At 39.6% G+C, this 15,162-nt stretch overlaps 1 protein-coding gene across 1 annotated transcript in view; it reads left to right on the top strand.

Annotated features, from left to right (window-relative positions):
- LOC138851897 (uncharacterized) overlaps positions 1-14,950 on the top strand; it is a gene marked incomplete at its 3' end in the record, with an annotated part of 41,878 nt that extends 26,928 nt beyond the window's left edge. Inside the window, exons 6-9 of the mRNA XM_070081418.1 lie at positions 9,488-9,668; positions 12,020-12,121; positions 12,584-12,721; positions 14,837-14,950. Coding sequence (XP_069937519.1) covers positions 9,488-9,668; positions 12,020-12,121; positions 12,584-12,721; positions 14,837-14,950 — 535 coding nt within the window. The remainder of the gene's footprint in view (positions 1-9,487; positions 9,669-12,019; positions 12,122-12,583; positions 12,722-14,836) is intronic.
- Between the last annotated feature and the right edge of the window lie 212 nt (positions 14,951-15,162).

The following is a 15,162-nucleotide window of genomic DNA, read 5'->3' as shown; positions in this document are numbered from 1 at the left end:
GCTGGGGCAACTTGGGCAACATATTGACAGGTGTGTGGTTGTTTGGGGTACCTGCGGTGTTCAACACCATCCTTGGAATACTAGCCTTTAATGTACTTAACTTATCTCTGTACATATTCATCTCCTGGTGACAATCTACATCATCCTTAGTGAATTCGTCCATAGCCTGCTGAAGACTTCCCTGGGATTCCTCATCCTCAATAGCCTGTAGCTCATATGCTGAGAATGCTTGTTCATAGGCTTCCCACTTTTCCCCCAAACTCTTCAAGCAGTTCTGCAAATCATCGCAGTCTACATTACTGCGTTGGCAAGTAGCCTTGCACCTGTTACGCGTTCTGTTCAGATGCCCTTTGTATGCTGCTACTGATCGTTTTAATTTTGTTAGCACTGAACCAGACTCTCCTGAACCCCCATCTGCCATTGTCGAAGTTTAATGAGGAGTGTGACACTAATTGTACTTTACCCAGTCCACCCCACAGCACGTCACGGTGTTAGGTGAGAATGAACGAGTCTTAAGGCTTCTCAACAAGCTTAACAATTCCCTTTGTTATATTGACTCTACTATGAATCAAAAATGTACACTGTTAGCTCTCAAATCCCAATCAAAATGTGTATCGATGTGAAAGCTTAATCTAGCACTCAACTGTACAATGCCAGCAAATAATTACGGGACTTAACCTAGTCTCAGGTATAATTCACAAATCCCACATTAACATGAATCAAAGACAATGAAAATCACACACTAATAGGGCAGTATACAAATTAAAATCACTTGGTTAACACAAGCAAATTCAACAATTCAACTTGTGAAACAGTAAATAAATAATGTATGTAAACAGCTTGGCCTAACTGTGCCCAGCTTACTCTGTTTAGCGTGGATGGTTGGATAAGGTAAATCCTAACCTAGCTAGTGTGCTATAACTTAAACCTGGCTTTATAACTCCCTGTAAATAATAACTAGGTTAAATCTGTCCTAGCTACTATAACCTTTTGTAAATATTGCACAAGCCTAGCCTAACTGTGGCTACCTTGCAAATCCACTGTAAGTAATTAACACACAAGTCTCCTACTCTGGATTACTTGTAATCACTGTAAATAATTAAATTCACAAGCTTCTCTAGCCTACCTGGCCTGCCTGTAAATTACTGCAAATAACAACTTCTGTGTATAGTCAGCTTGGCCTAGCCTCTGAGTAACTTTGACCTAGGTGTGCTAACTTAAACCTAACTTTTTTAAACTGGTTCCTAACTGTGGCCTAGCTATGATAGCTTAACCTGTGGCCTAGCTATGATAGCTTAACCTAACTTTGTTAAACTGGTTCTTAACTGTAGCCTAGCTATGATAGCTTAACCTAACTGTGGCCTAGCTATGATAGCTTAACCTAACTCTGTAAAACTGGTTCCTAACTGTGGCCTAGCTATGATAGCTTAACCTAGCTATTCCACATCCGGTTTTCGAAGGACCACTTTTGTGAAAATTTGTCTGGGCTGCCTCCAAGTGAGTCGCCTACCCTGGCAAACTCTGTTGACACCGAGCTCTGAGATGGGTACCTCAGCCTCACAAGTGGCTTATAGGACAGATTTTTTTCACAAATGATTGGTATTGCAAGAAACCTCGCCTGCATGCACGTATAAAGGACTAACTTACTTGGTGTTGCAGCATATATCCTGATCTTCAACTTCCTAAGCCTAGCTTTAGCCCCCTTGGACTTCCCCTTGGGAACCACGTGCAACCGGGAGCATTAATTCCTGCAATATTCAATCGTTATTAGTGTCCTGCCTGCACCTCAGAAATTCCTATATCCAAGAGGGTATGTATCCCCTAGTATAACTTTGCAGACTCAGACGCTAGCTTCAGACGACTCTGAGACGCTGGTACTTACTGGGCATACTCTCTCTGTAGCACGCCGAGCCCTCAGTTAACTCAACTCACGATCTCCTAAGTCACTGGCCAGATCCTACGGGAAAGGGTGAATATCTCGTCTTACTGTATGGGCTGATGGAGGAGATCATCTACGGTACATCGAGGTGTCTCTACCAGATTTCCCCAGGTCTCAGATGTGAAGACACGTGGGGGCGCCGCCTGATGTTCACGGCACGTCTTGTCCAGTCGAAGTCTATCGTAAGAAGGACGCTATTCTGTCTTTGTGACCTGCGCCCCGCCATTCAAGCTAGGGCTGCCAGTTCTCCCTAGCTAACTTATCCTAATGTTTGCCTACATTATCGGCCTATTACTACCTATGTTAAGGTCTTAGGTCTACTCTATCATTATCTACAGATGCCTTAGTAAACCTAATATTAGTGTATTACCAGTAAACCTACCTACTCCTTCCCTGAAGAGTAAATCTATAAATTAAATAAGCTTACCAACCGCCAACCAGAGAATGCCTTGCTTGTTTGGGAGGGTTTAAGGGTCGCTCGGCTCAGACGACCAGACGCTCATGCTGGATCTGAGCTGTGGAACTATTTGGACCAAATAAATTTCCACAATAAGATTTCGTTCGGATTTTTAACCCCGGAGGGTTGGCCACCCAGGATAACCCAAGAAAGTCAGTGCGTCATCGAGGACTGTCTAACTTATTTCCATTGTGGTCCTTAATCTTGTCCCCCAGGATGCCACCCACACCAGTCCACTAACACCCAGGATGCGACCCACACCAGTCGACTAACACCCAGGTACCTATTTGCTGCTAGGTGAACAGGACAACAGGTGTAAGGAAACGTGTCGAAATGTTTCCACCCGCCGGGAATCAAACCCGGGCCCTCCGTGTGTGAAGCGGGAGCTTTAGCCACCAGGCCACAGGCAGAGCGAGACACACTGGGGCCAGGAGCTGTGAATCGACCCCTGCAACCACAAATAAGCGAGTACAGATAGATGACTACTAACACTCTCACTTGAGTGTAGTGACCGACTTCCTACCAAAACCGTGAAACATTCTCAGTGCAGAATAATGATCCTTTGAACTGAGAAGCTCTGATTTTGCCTCCTTAAGTTTATTTACGAAGTTACTCATTTTTTGCATGATTACAGTTCAAATTCAAATTCAAAATTCAAAAATTTATTCTCTATAAGGATTACAATGCTGAGTTTACAGAATTTGGTTATTGTGTGGTTTACATGTAGTAAAATAATAATTACAGAGTGTACCACTAGAACACCTAGCATGGCTAGGTATTACAGAGTGTACCACTAGAACACCTAGCATGGCTAGGTATTACAGAGTGTACCACTAGAACACCTAGCATGGCTAGGTATTACAGAGTGTACCACTAGAACACCTAGCATGGCTAGGTATTACAGAGTGTACCACTAGAACACCTACCATGGCTAGGTATTACAGAGTGTACCACTAGAACACCTAGCATGGCTAGGTATTACAGAGTGTACCACTAGAACACCTACCATGGCTAGGTATTACAGAGTGTACCACTAGAACACCTACCATGGCTAGGTATTACAGAGTGTACCACTAGAACACCTAGCATGGCTAGGTATTACAGAGTGTACCACTAGAACACCTAGCATGGCTAGGTATTACACAGTGTACCACTAGAACACCTAGCATGGCTAGGTATTACAGAGTGTACCACTAGAACACCTAGCATGGCTAGGTATTACAGAGTGTACCACTAAAACACCTAGCATGGCTAGGTATTACAGAGTGTACCACTAGAACACCTAGCATGGCTAGGTATTACAGAGTGTACCACTAGAACACCTAGCATGGCTAGGTATTACAGAGTGTACCACTAGAACACCTAGCATGGCTAGGTATTACAGAGTGTACCACTAGAACACCTAGCATGGCTAGGTATTACAGAGTGTACCACTAGAACACCTAGCATGGCTAGGTATTACAGAGTGTACCACTAAAACACCTAGCATGGCTAGGTATTACAGAGTGTACCACTAGAACACCTAGCATGGCTAGGTATTACAGAGTGTACCACTAGAACACCTAGCATGGCTAGGTATTACAGAGTGTACCACTAGAACACCTAGCATGGCTAGGCATTTCAGGCAGAACTTAGTTTAAATCTTAATTTTAAAATATTACAAATTATGAGGTAAGTTGATATTATGGCTAAGAGACTAAATACTAGTTTGTGAGTTTAGCAATGTGAATGCTTTTGTTTTGGCACAGTACATAGTTTTAGTATTGGAGTATCACAGGATTCATAATTTTAAGATTGAGATTAATATTTCTGTCTTATATAGTAACGTAATTTGTGAGCTACATAGAACAACCCACAAAAGTCATCAAAATCTTTACTCTTTACTATCCTACTGTACAACTATGATATACTCCTTAGTGTTAAGTAGTCTGTAAGTCAATAATGTTAAGTTGGCCCATAATGCCTAGGCATAATATACCATCTCAAACGAACATGATTTCTCTACCTTCCTTAGAAAAGCTGACATTTCTTTAACAGATTAGATAAGTGCCCTTAATACATATATACATGTGGTGCATATAGTGTACGTTACTATTATATTGTACATTATTATTTTTATTATTTTTCATCACTAGCTAATGCCAACTACCTCCAATACTCTATACTTCTTTCTTACTGCTATTAATTGCTCATAATTTTAAATTACAAGTCAAATCTTACTCCAAATTAATAATATTCATTGTTCTTACCTGTCCATTTAATTTTGTTTACCACTACTTGTTTTTTAGTCACTTTTTATTGTGTATGCAATTAGTGTATATTCCAATTACTTTTTTGCAAGTACCAAAACTATCTTTTGCTAGCTAGTACCAACTACCTCATTTTTTTACTTGTTATTGTGCAATAAACTGCTCAATTTATTTAATATTACAAATCAGATCTTACTCCTAAACCAATATTATTTCATAGTGACCATCTGTCCATTTAACTTTGTTTACCATTACTTAATTGTAGTCCCTTATATATTTTTTCCTTTATTTTAGCTTTATATAACTACCTTAGATCATATATTCACAATTGTTAAAATAATCAAGGTGCTATTCTCAGGTGCTAAAGTTAATAAGTTCACTATTTTGCCATTATACTCCAAAGCTCATTTATTTGATTACCACTTTATTGTTCACCACAACTTATATTAGTCCCTTTTATATTATAATTTTATATTATAATTCTAACTTTAAAGAATTACCTTTATAGTACTACCTACTATCATATTCCCAAGCTCCATTATTTGATCATCACTTTATTTGTTTGTATTAGTCCCTTTTATATTGTCTCCTTTATTTTAGCCTAAAAAAAAAAAAAAAAAAAAAAAAATACCTTAGCTCATTATTTTACATTTGTTAAATAATTCAGGTGCTATTTTTTAGCTTAAGACTATTTACTTTGTTTTATACTTAATTCTAACTATAGATTCACTACAAATCTTATGATTACAAGCATTGATCCTGATACCAACCTCTTATTTAATGACTTAAATGAATCAAACAGTTACTGTAATTACTACACTGCAGAACAATCAAAGGCACTTCTCAGTGCCAACAACAACATAACTATCTTTAACTACAATATCAGATCTTTAAGCTAGCATTATGATGACCTCCTAGCATTACTAAATTCCTTACATGCCAATATGTCCATCATTACACTAACTGAAACCTGGCTAAAGCCTGATAGTACAGATGTCTATGCCATTCCTGGTTACACAGCCATACACAACTGTAGGCCAGACCAACAAGGGGGTGGCACAGCCATATACTACTCAGACCAACTAGAATGTATCACTAATACTTGCACAAGGGATGAACATGGGGAATATATAATAGCTAAATTCAAATCCAAATACCTACAAAAACCTCTCACATTGATAAACATCTACAGAGTTCCACAGTCAAACATTAGCCAATTTAGTCAAAACCTAGGAAGTATGATAACTGATGCACGCATGAACAAAGATCACTTACTACTCTCAGGTGACTTCAATATAAATCTCCTGCAAGACCAGGACCCACACGTTACTGAATTCACAAACACAATGAGTAACTGTATGTTGCTACCAACAGTAACAAAACCTACAAGAGTTACGGAGACTAGTGTTTCCCTACTTGACCACATCTGGACCAACACCATATCCCCTTTAAAATCAGGCATAATTACAGATAATACCACAGACCACTACCCTACTTTCCTCATAACAACTCTTGGTAAAATACCCCAAGACACTACTAAAGTCACCTTCAGACTTCACAATGAGGCAGCCATTAATAACTTCACAACAGCAGTGACAAACATTGACTGGCACACTGAGCTAGAAATCTATACAGATATTGATGAATGTTTTAATAATTTTATAAAAAAGACCCAATACCTCTATAACAAGCACTGCCCTAAAAAAACTAAACAGATGACAGCTAAGAGACTGAACAGTCCCTGGCTAACACCCAGCATTCTCAAATCCATAAATACAAAACACCAATATGAAAAACAGTACAGAATGGGTCACATAACCAGAGACCAAACAAAACGTTACTCGTCAATCCTAACCAGCCTGATAAGAAGGGCAAAAAACTTGTATTATGAGAACAGATTATCCAACTTACGAGGTGATATAAAAAAGACCTGGAAAACCCTATCAGAAATTCTGGGAACAAAAAAGATATCACGAAATAGCGAAATAAAATTAGCAAAATCAGATGAACCCCAACTCCCACCAACAGAAACAGCAAACAGACTCAATGATTTCTTCTCCACTATAGGACAAAACCTTGCCAATAAAATCCCAAGCTCAGATACCCCACCAAATGACTACCTCACTGGCAACTACCCGAACACACTGTTCCTAGCTCCGACTAACCCATACGAAGTCTCCCTTATTATCAACGCACTAAAAACCAAGGCAGGAGATTTAAATACCTTACCACCCTTTATATACAAAAAAGTGTCACAAGTGCTATCACCAATCATTGCAACACTCTTTAACAAATCCATTGAATCCTCCACCTTCCCTACAGTACTCAAAATAGCAAGGGTCACCCCGATCCATAAAGAAGGAGACCAAACAGAGTTGAATAACTATAGGCCAATATCCAACTTACACCCTCTCTCAAAAATCTTCGAAAAATTAATTCATAAACGAATCTACTCCTACCTTATCTCCCAAAACATACTCAACCCCTGCCAATTTGGATTCAGGCCTAATAAAAATACTAATGATGCTATTATACACATGCTAGAACATATATACACTGCAATAGAGAAAAAAGAAGTCCCACTGGGGATCTTCATTGACTTACGTAAAGCTTTTGATACAGTTGACCATGACTTGCTCCACGTAAAATTGTCACACTATGGTATAAGAGGGCACTCCCTCAACTACCTCAAGTCATACCTCAGCAACAGAAGCCAATATGTGTATGCAAATGGGGCAAACTCTTCTGCACAACCAATTACAGTTGGTGTCCCACAGGGAAGTGTCCTTGGCCCTCTTCTCTTTCTCCTATACTTAAATGACCTACCAAATGCTTCGCAATTACTCAAACCCACACTATTTGCAGATGACACTACATACGTCTTCTCCCACCCGAGCCCAGTCACGCTAGCCAATACTGTAAATACCGAATTACAGAAAATATCTACCTGGATGAGGACTAACAAACTTACACTAAACATTGACAAAACCTACTTCATTCAGTTTGGTAGCAGAGCTACAGATGTACCTCTTAACATAACGATAAACGGATCACCTATCACAAAGCTAACAGAGGGAAAATTCTTAGGAATCCACCTCGATAATAGACTCAAATTTCATACACATATACAACAAATTTATAAGAAAATTTCCAAGACTGTAGGCATACTATCGAAGATACGGTACTATGTTCCACAGTCAGCCCTCCTGGCCCTTTATCACTCTCTTATTTACCCCTATCTCACCTATGGAATTTGTGCATGGGGCTCAACAACAATTAACCATCTCAGACCACTAATTACCCAACAAAAGGCTGCAGTTAGAATGATAACAAATTCTCACTACAGGCAGCACACTCCACCAATATTCAATACACTAAACCTACTCACCATACAAAACATCCATACTTATTATTGCACCTATTACATACATAGAACACTTAACTCTGATATTAACCCTCCCCTCAAACATCTCCTTGCCAACCTCAACAGAACACATGACCATAACACAAGGCACAGATCACTCTTTGATGTTCCTCGTGTCCATCTCACGCTATGCAAAAACTCAATGCACATAAAAGGCCCTGAAATCTAGAATTCATTACCTGTAAATATAAAAGAAACACTACCTGTTTATAAATTCAAGTCTCTTCTCAAAGATCACTTACTCACCCAAAACCAAATAAATACTGAATAACTGAACCTTATAAATTGTATATCTTAAATGTTTCTCACAATTATATCACATAAATGTTAAACCTAAAACCCAATCTAACTTTATTATTTTTTAAATACACAACCTAACAGAATACTCCATTCGACTGAATGTACAACAATGCATGCAACCATATGACCTGTCTTTGTAATACTCACTTGTGCTTTATAGTAATCTGTTTACATTAATGTTTTATCACTGATTTCATCATTGCTTAGTTAATCTTAAGTTAATTTTAAGCCAGCCCGTAATGCTATGCATAGTATAAGTGGCTTTGGCATGCTGCTCTTACCTGTATTTTTTTGTACCTCTGTATGTGTGCTCAAATTGTTAATAAATAAATAAATAAATAAATAATAGAGGTTCTCTTTGCATTGCATCCCACTATTGTATATATAAAATCTCAATGTACTGTTTGCAAAGACATAAAATAAATCAAATAAATAAAATAGGTGGTCCTCCACTTACGATGGGGTTAAGTTCCGACGAACACATCGTAAGTTTAAAATATCGTAAATCGAATGTGAATAGTATATGATAAATAAATAAATACCTAATGTAACTGAATAATTATATAAATAATGACTGTAACTAAATACCAGTATTGAAAAGTAAATATATAAATGGACACAAGTGCAATTCTACCAACATTAATACAATAAATAAATACAAGTTTATTCTATCAGCAAATGTGCAGTACTGTACAGCTTCACTATTGCAATCGCACCATCGTAAAGTCAAAATATTGCAAGTTGAACCATTAAAAAGTGAGGAGCATCTGTACAGTGGACCCCTGGATAATGATATTATTTCATTCCAGAAGTATGTTCAGGTGCCAGTACTGACCGAATTTGTTCCCATAAGGAATATTGTGAAGTAGATTAGTCCATTTCAGACCCCCAAACATACACGTACAAATGCACTTACATAAGTACACTTACATAACTGGTCGCATTGGGAGGTGATCGTTAAGCGGGGGTCCACTGTATTTCTATTTGGAATAGCTTGTTTTTGTTGGGCTATAGAGCCACTAGCAGGTTATACAGTAATGAACCTTGCCCCAACCCTCTCTCTCTCTCTTACAATCCTGTCATTACGGTTTTACTAACTCGAGATGCTCTCTCTTCAGAATCAAGCTGGATTTCTTTGGCTGCGGCTTTAACGCTACCACGGAGGTGCTTTTGCCAGCATTGTACGGCCCCTGGGGGTGTTACTACTGGCCCATGCCCAACCAAAGTACCATAATCAAAAGAGGAGGAGGTGGGGGCATCGTTGCTTCCACTGGCACTCCCTATGGCACTGTTTTCCAAGTGAGTGTCCTGACCTCTGTACTCTCTTCTCAGAGATACAGATCTCTCACACCACAGTACAGTTAGCCCTTAAAATAACAGACTTCAATATATAAAGGACTTCAGTTTAGAAAGACACGTAAGTAGACACTAGGTCATATTAGAAAACGTTTGGATTCTGGAACCTTAATCACTTCTAACATACAGAAGTTAAAAAGACATTGTATATAGATGGAGAGTGAGGTGTGAGTGACAGATGGTGACCTGAAGAATGATACATTGGGATGAGACAGGTGGACAATGTAATCATGTGATTCCTGTGTTACTGAAAATGGTCTGGAATGTATTGTTCCAGACCTTGGAGCTGAACTCTTTTCTAGGCATACATAAGGGGGATTACCAACAGACCCCTGGCAGTCTTCAAGCTGGCACTGGACAAGCACCTAAAGTCGGTACCTGACCAGCCGGGCTGTGGCTCGTACGTTGGATTGCGTGCAGCCAGCAGTAACAGCCTGGTTGATCAGGCTCTGATCCACCAGGAGGCCTGGTCACAGACTGGGCCGCGGGGGCGTTGACCCCTGGAACTCTCTCCAGGTAAACTCTAGGTAGGCTGAGAGACTGTCCACCTCAAATACTTTTTCTCCAAGGTTGATGGACTGATTACGTCATCTCTATTTTATTACTAATTCTACCTTTATATTTGACTAAAGAAGCCTACTGTGTTATTTCATCAATAAAGATACGAAACTGTTGCACGTATGTCTTAATCTTCGACCCCTTTTTTAAGTAGGCGGTGCTTTGAGCATACCTGATACACAGCCAGGCACAGCACCATCTACCTAACAACACAGGAGTCACATGATCATACTGTCTACCTGTCCTTATCCCATTATGTCATTCAGGTCACTATGTGTAACTCACACCGCACTCTCCACCTATATACAGTCTCTTCTCGCTTAACAACGAAGTTCCATTCCTGAGACCACGTCATTAAATGAAGTCGTCACTAAGTGAGGAACATACTATAATGGTAGTGGGTTTGTGTCAACCATCTTTGATATTGTTTTAATGTCACCTTTGCACCATTTATTTCTGGTATATTTTTAAATGTTTATACAGTAGTGTACTGTATATTATAATAAAAAGAATAGAAGAAATCAGCTCCAATATACATTATTTAGATATGAATACTGGACACAGAGCCCGTTATAAGTCCGAGGCGTCAGTAAACGAGTACGTCGCTGACTTTTTTGGGTTATCCCAGGTTCTCTACACATATGCTGCTATGTATGATAATTCTATGTAACTGTATTTGTGTATACTTGAATAAACTTACTTACTGTATGTTAGAAGTGGTTAAGGTCATCCCAGGACTGAAATGTTTTCTGATAAATATGTGCCAGTGTTTGTTTACCTGTTTTTCTAAGCTAATTTGCTGGTGTCTATTACCAAGATTTATACCATAATGGACTTCAGTATAAAAGACCTTAATATAACAGACCTCAATAAAATGGACCTCAATATAACGGACCTCAGTATAATGGACCTCAATATAATGGACTTAAGTATAATGGAATTTCAATGTAACAGACTTCAGTATAATGGGATTTCAATATAATAATCATTGTAACAGAGTTCAATATAACGGAGTCAATGCAACGAACTTCAATATAACAGACTTCAATATATCAAATTTTCAATATAAGAGATTTCAGCATAGCAGAATTTAGTTTTAACGGACTTCAATATAATGGACTTTCATAATTATAGGCAAAATCCACAAGTTAAACTGAATTTTTAACGTCTTTATTTTCACTTTTTATTGCAATATATTAATAAAGTGTGTGCATAATGCTATATTACATATATGCTGGAATATTGCAGTGTTTTGCTAATTTTTTATTTATTGCAATACAACAGACATTTTTGTCAGTCTGTTATATTGATGTTTACAGTATGTACACTGAGGTGTACAGTATGTACACTGAGGTGTACAGTATGTACACTGAGGTGTACAGTATGTACACTGAGGTGTACAGTATGTACACTGAGGTGTACATACTGTAATAACATAATTGTAAAAAAAACCATTGTTTGGGTAAGGTTAGAACCCATGGCAAGCGAGCTGAAACACTGGCCAGTAGTTAACGCACTGGCCAGTGTGTTCGCTACTCCAGGCCAGTGGTTAACAAACTGGCCTGGAGTTTTTCAACTTTCTTGCCATGGGTTCTAACTTGCTTGCCATGGGTTCTAACTTGCTTGCCATGGGTTCTAACTCACCTGCATCATGGTTTGCATGCACTAAGGTGTATACGTATATCTTTGTACATACACAAGATACATAGTTTCATGCCATGGTCGTATACCCTCAGATGGATGACTATTCGTGGTGGGCACTGGGGGAAGGTATACCCTTGGGAAAAGCACAGAATGCCCAAGTCTGCTCTACCCCTTCCTGTGCCCTCTTCACTCTTGTAAGTACCATGAGTTCTGTAACACTGTGTCATCCCAGTCACTGTTACCTTGTAGTGTAGGCCTATCAGTCACTGTAACCTTGTAGGCCTATCAGCCTCTGTAACATTGTATTGTAGGTCTACCAGTCACAGTAACCAGTGTAACCTTTGTAAAGAGTATAATGTCTGTAACCAGTGTAACATTTGTAACCATTGTAACATTTGTAACCATTGTAACATTTGTAACCAGTGTAACATTTGTAACCAGTGTAACATTTGTAACCAGTGTAACATTTGTAACCAGTGTAACATTTGTAACCAGTGTAACATTTGTAACCAGTGTAACATTTGTAACCAGTGTAACATTTGTAACCAGTGTAACATTTGTAACCAGTGTAACAAGCTTTACAACAAAAATCCTTTGTAATATTTTGTATCCTTAGTAACCATTGTAACATTTGTAACTATGGAACTGTGTTGCAGTTGTTGAACCTGACTGGCACTACCATACAGTGCCACAATGCTGCCAATTTCACTGCTGACATCACTGCTGCATATGCTAACGTCGCAGCTGGAAAGGTCACTTACAACTGTTCACAGGATGCTGCTAATGTGTATTATGTGAGTATTACTCTACACCCGTATGACTACTGGTATTGGTAGGGGGGTGGTTAGGTTTCAAGCTTGTCGAGTGGGTGGTTGTTTAGGTCTGAGGCTGTTGCCTGGTTTGCTTGTTGCTTTAGTTTAAAGTCTATCTACTACACCAGGGTTATTAAGACTGGTTGGTTGGTTAATGGGGTTTAAAGTCTATCTACTACACCAGGGTCATTAAGACTGGTTGGTTGGTTAATGGGGTTTAAAGTCTATCTACTACACCAGGGTCATTAAGACTGGTTGGTTGGTTAATGGGGTTTAAAGTCTATCTACTACACCAGGGTCATTAAGACTGGTTGGTTGGTTAATGGGGTTTAAAGTCTATCTACTACACCAGGGTCATTAAGACTGGTTGGTTGGTTAATGGGGTTTAAAGTCTATCTACTACACCAGGGTCATTAAGACTGGTTGGTTGGTTAATGGGGTTTAAAGTCTATTACACCAGGGTCATTAAGACTGGTTGGTTGGTTAATGGGGTTTAAAGTCTATCTACTACACCAGGGTCATTAAGGCTGCAGGTCACCTGGTCACCACCGGTCAAGAATATGACCATAATTTTTAAAGGGGTGGATTGGTAAGCCAGCAGAAGGCGTCGGTCAGATGGCCAAGAGCTCCAGCTTGTCAAGAATAGTTTAATACCTTAAATACTAATTAATATAAACTAATGTGGCAGATGTTGCAAGTGTATGGTGTAGGAGGTAGGTTACTGAAAGCAGTGAAGAGTTTTTACGAGGATAGTGAGGCTCAAGTTAGAGTATGTAGGAAAGAGGGAAATTTTTTCCCAGTAAAAGTAGGCCTTAGACAAGGATGTGTGATGTCACCGTGGTTGTTTAATATATTTATAGATGGGGTTGTAAGAGAAGTAAATGCGAGGGTCTTGACAAGAGGCGTGGAGTTAAAAGATAAAGAATCACACACAAAGTGGGAGTTGTCACAGCTGCTCTTTGCTGATGACACTGTGCTCTTGGGAGATTCTGAAGAGAAGTTGCAGAGATTGGTGGATGAATTTGGTAGGGTGTGCAAAAGAAGAAAATTAAAGGTGAATACAGGAAAGAGTAAGGTTATGAGGATAACAAAAAGATTAGGTGATGAAAGATTGAATATCAGATTGGAGGGAGAGAGTATGGAGGAGGTGAACGTATTCAGATATTTGGTAGTGGACGTGTCAGCGGATGGGTCTATGAAAGATGAGGTGAATCATAGAATTGATGAGGGAAAAAGAGTGAGTGGTGCACTTAGGAGTCTGTGGAGACAAAGAACTTTGTCCTTAGAGGCAAAGAGGGGAATGTATGAGAGTATAGTTTTACCAACGCTCTTATATGGGTGTGAAGCGTGGGTGATGAATGTTGCAGCGAGGAGAAGGCTGGAGGCAGTGGAGATGTCATGTCTGAGGGCAATGTGTGGTGTGAATATAATGCAGAGAATTCGTAGTTTGGAAGTTAGGAGGAGGTGCGGGATTACCAAAACTGTTGTCCAGAGGGCTGAGGAAGGGTTGTTGAGGTGGTTCGGACATGTAGAGAGAATGGAGCGAAACAGAATGACTTCAAGAGTGTATCAGTCTGTAGTGGAAGGAAGGCGGGGTAGGGGTCGGCCTAGGAAGGGTTGGAGGGAGGGGGTAAAGGAGGTTTTGTGTGCGAGGGGCTTGGACTTCCAGCAGGCATGCGTGAGCGTGTTTGATAGGAGTGAATGGAGACAAATGGTTTTTAATACTTGACGTGCTGTTGGAGTGTGAGCAAAGTAACATTTATGAAGGGATTCAGGGAAACCGGCAGGCCGGACTTGAGTCCTGGAGATGGGAAGTACAGTGCCTGCACTCTGAAGGAGGGGTGTTAATGTTGCAGTTTAAAAGCTGTAGTGTAAAGCACCCTTCTGGCAAGACAGTGATGGAGTGAATGATGGTGGAAGTTTTTCTTTTTCGGGCCACCCTGCCTTGGTGGGAATCGGCCAGTGTGATAATAAAATAAAATAAAAATAATAAACTACTAATGTATATACACTGAGAGATATACATTTCTGTGTATAACTTCGCTCCTTGTGCTAAATAATAATAATTATAATTATTATAATCATTCTCCCGGACAGGGGATGAAGACTCGCCTCTATAAGGTCTATAATGCCATGTGTCCAGATGAGACTAGCAACCTTACAGCCCTACACTATGCTTACTACCAGGAGAGCGTCAGTCAGTGCTATACTGTAAGTCACCAGAGACTTGAGTCATGTGTTGTTAACTGGGTGTCATCAGTCATGTGTTGAGTCACCTGGGTGTCATCAGTCGTGTGTTGAGTCACCTGGGTGTCATCAGTCATGTGTTGAGTCACCTGGGTGTCATCAGTCGTGTGTTGAGTCACCTGGGTGTCATCAGTCATGTGTTGAGTCACCTGGGTGTCATCAGTAGTGTGTTGAGT

The sequence above is a fragment of the Cherax quadricarinatus genome, unplaced genomic scaffold (assembly GCF_038502225.1).
Source record: "Cherax quadricarinatus isolate ZL_2023a unplaced genomic scaffold, ASM3850222v1 Contig2651, whole genome shotgun sequence".
In the NCBI taxonomy this organism is placed as follows: domain Eukaryota; kingdom Metazoa; phylum Arthropoda; class Malacostraca; order Decapoda; family Parastacidae; genus Cherax; species Cherax quadricarinatus.
This window is presented reverse-complemented; position numbering and strand designations above follow the sequence as displayed.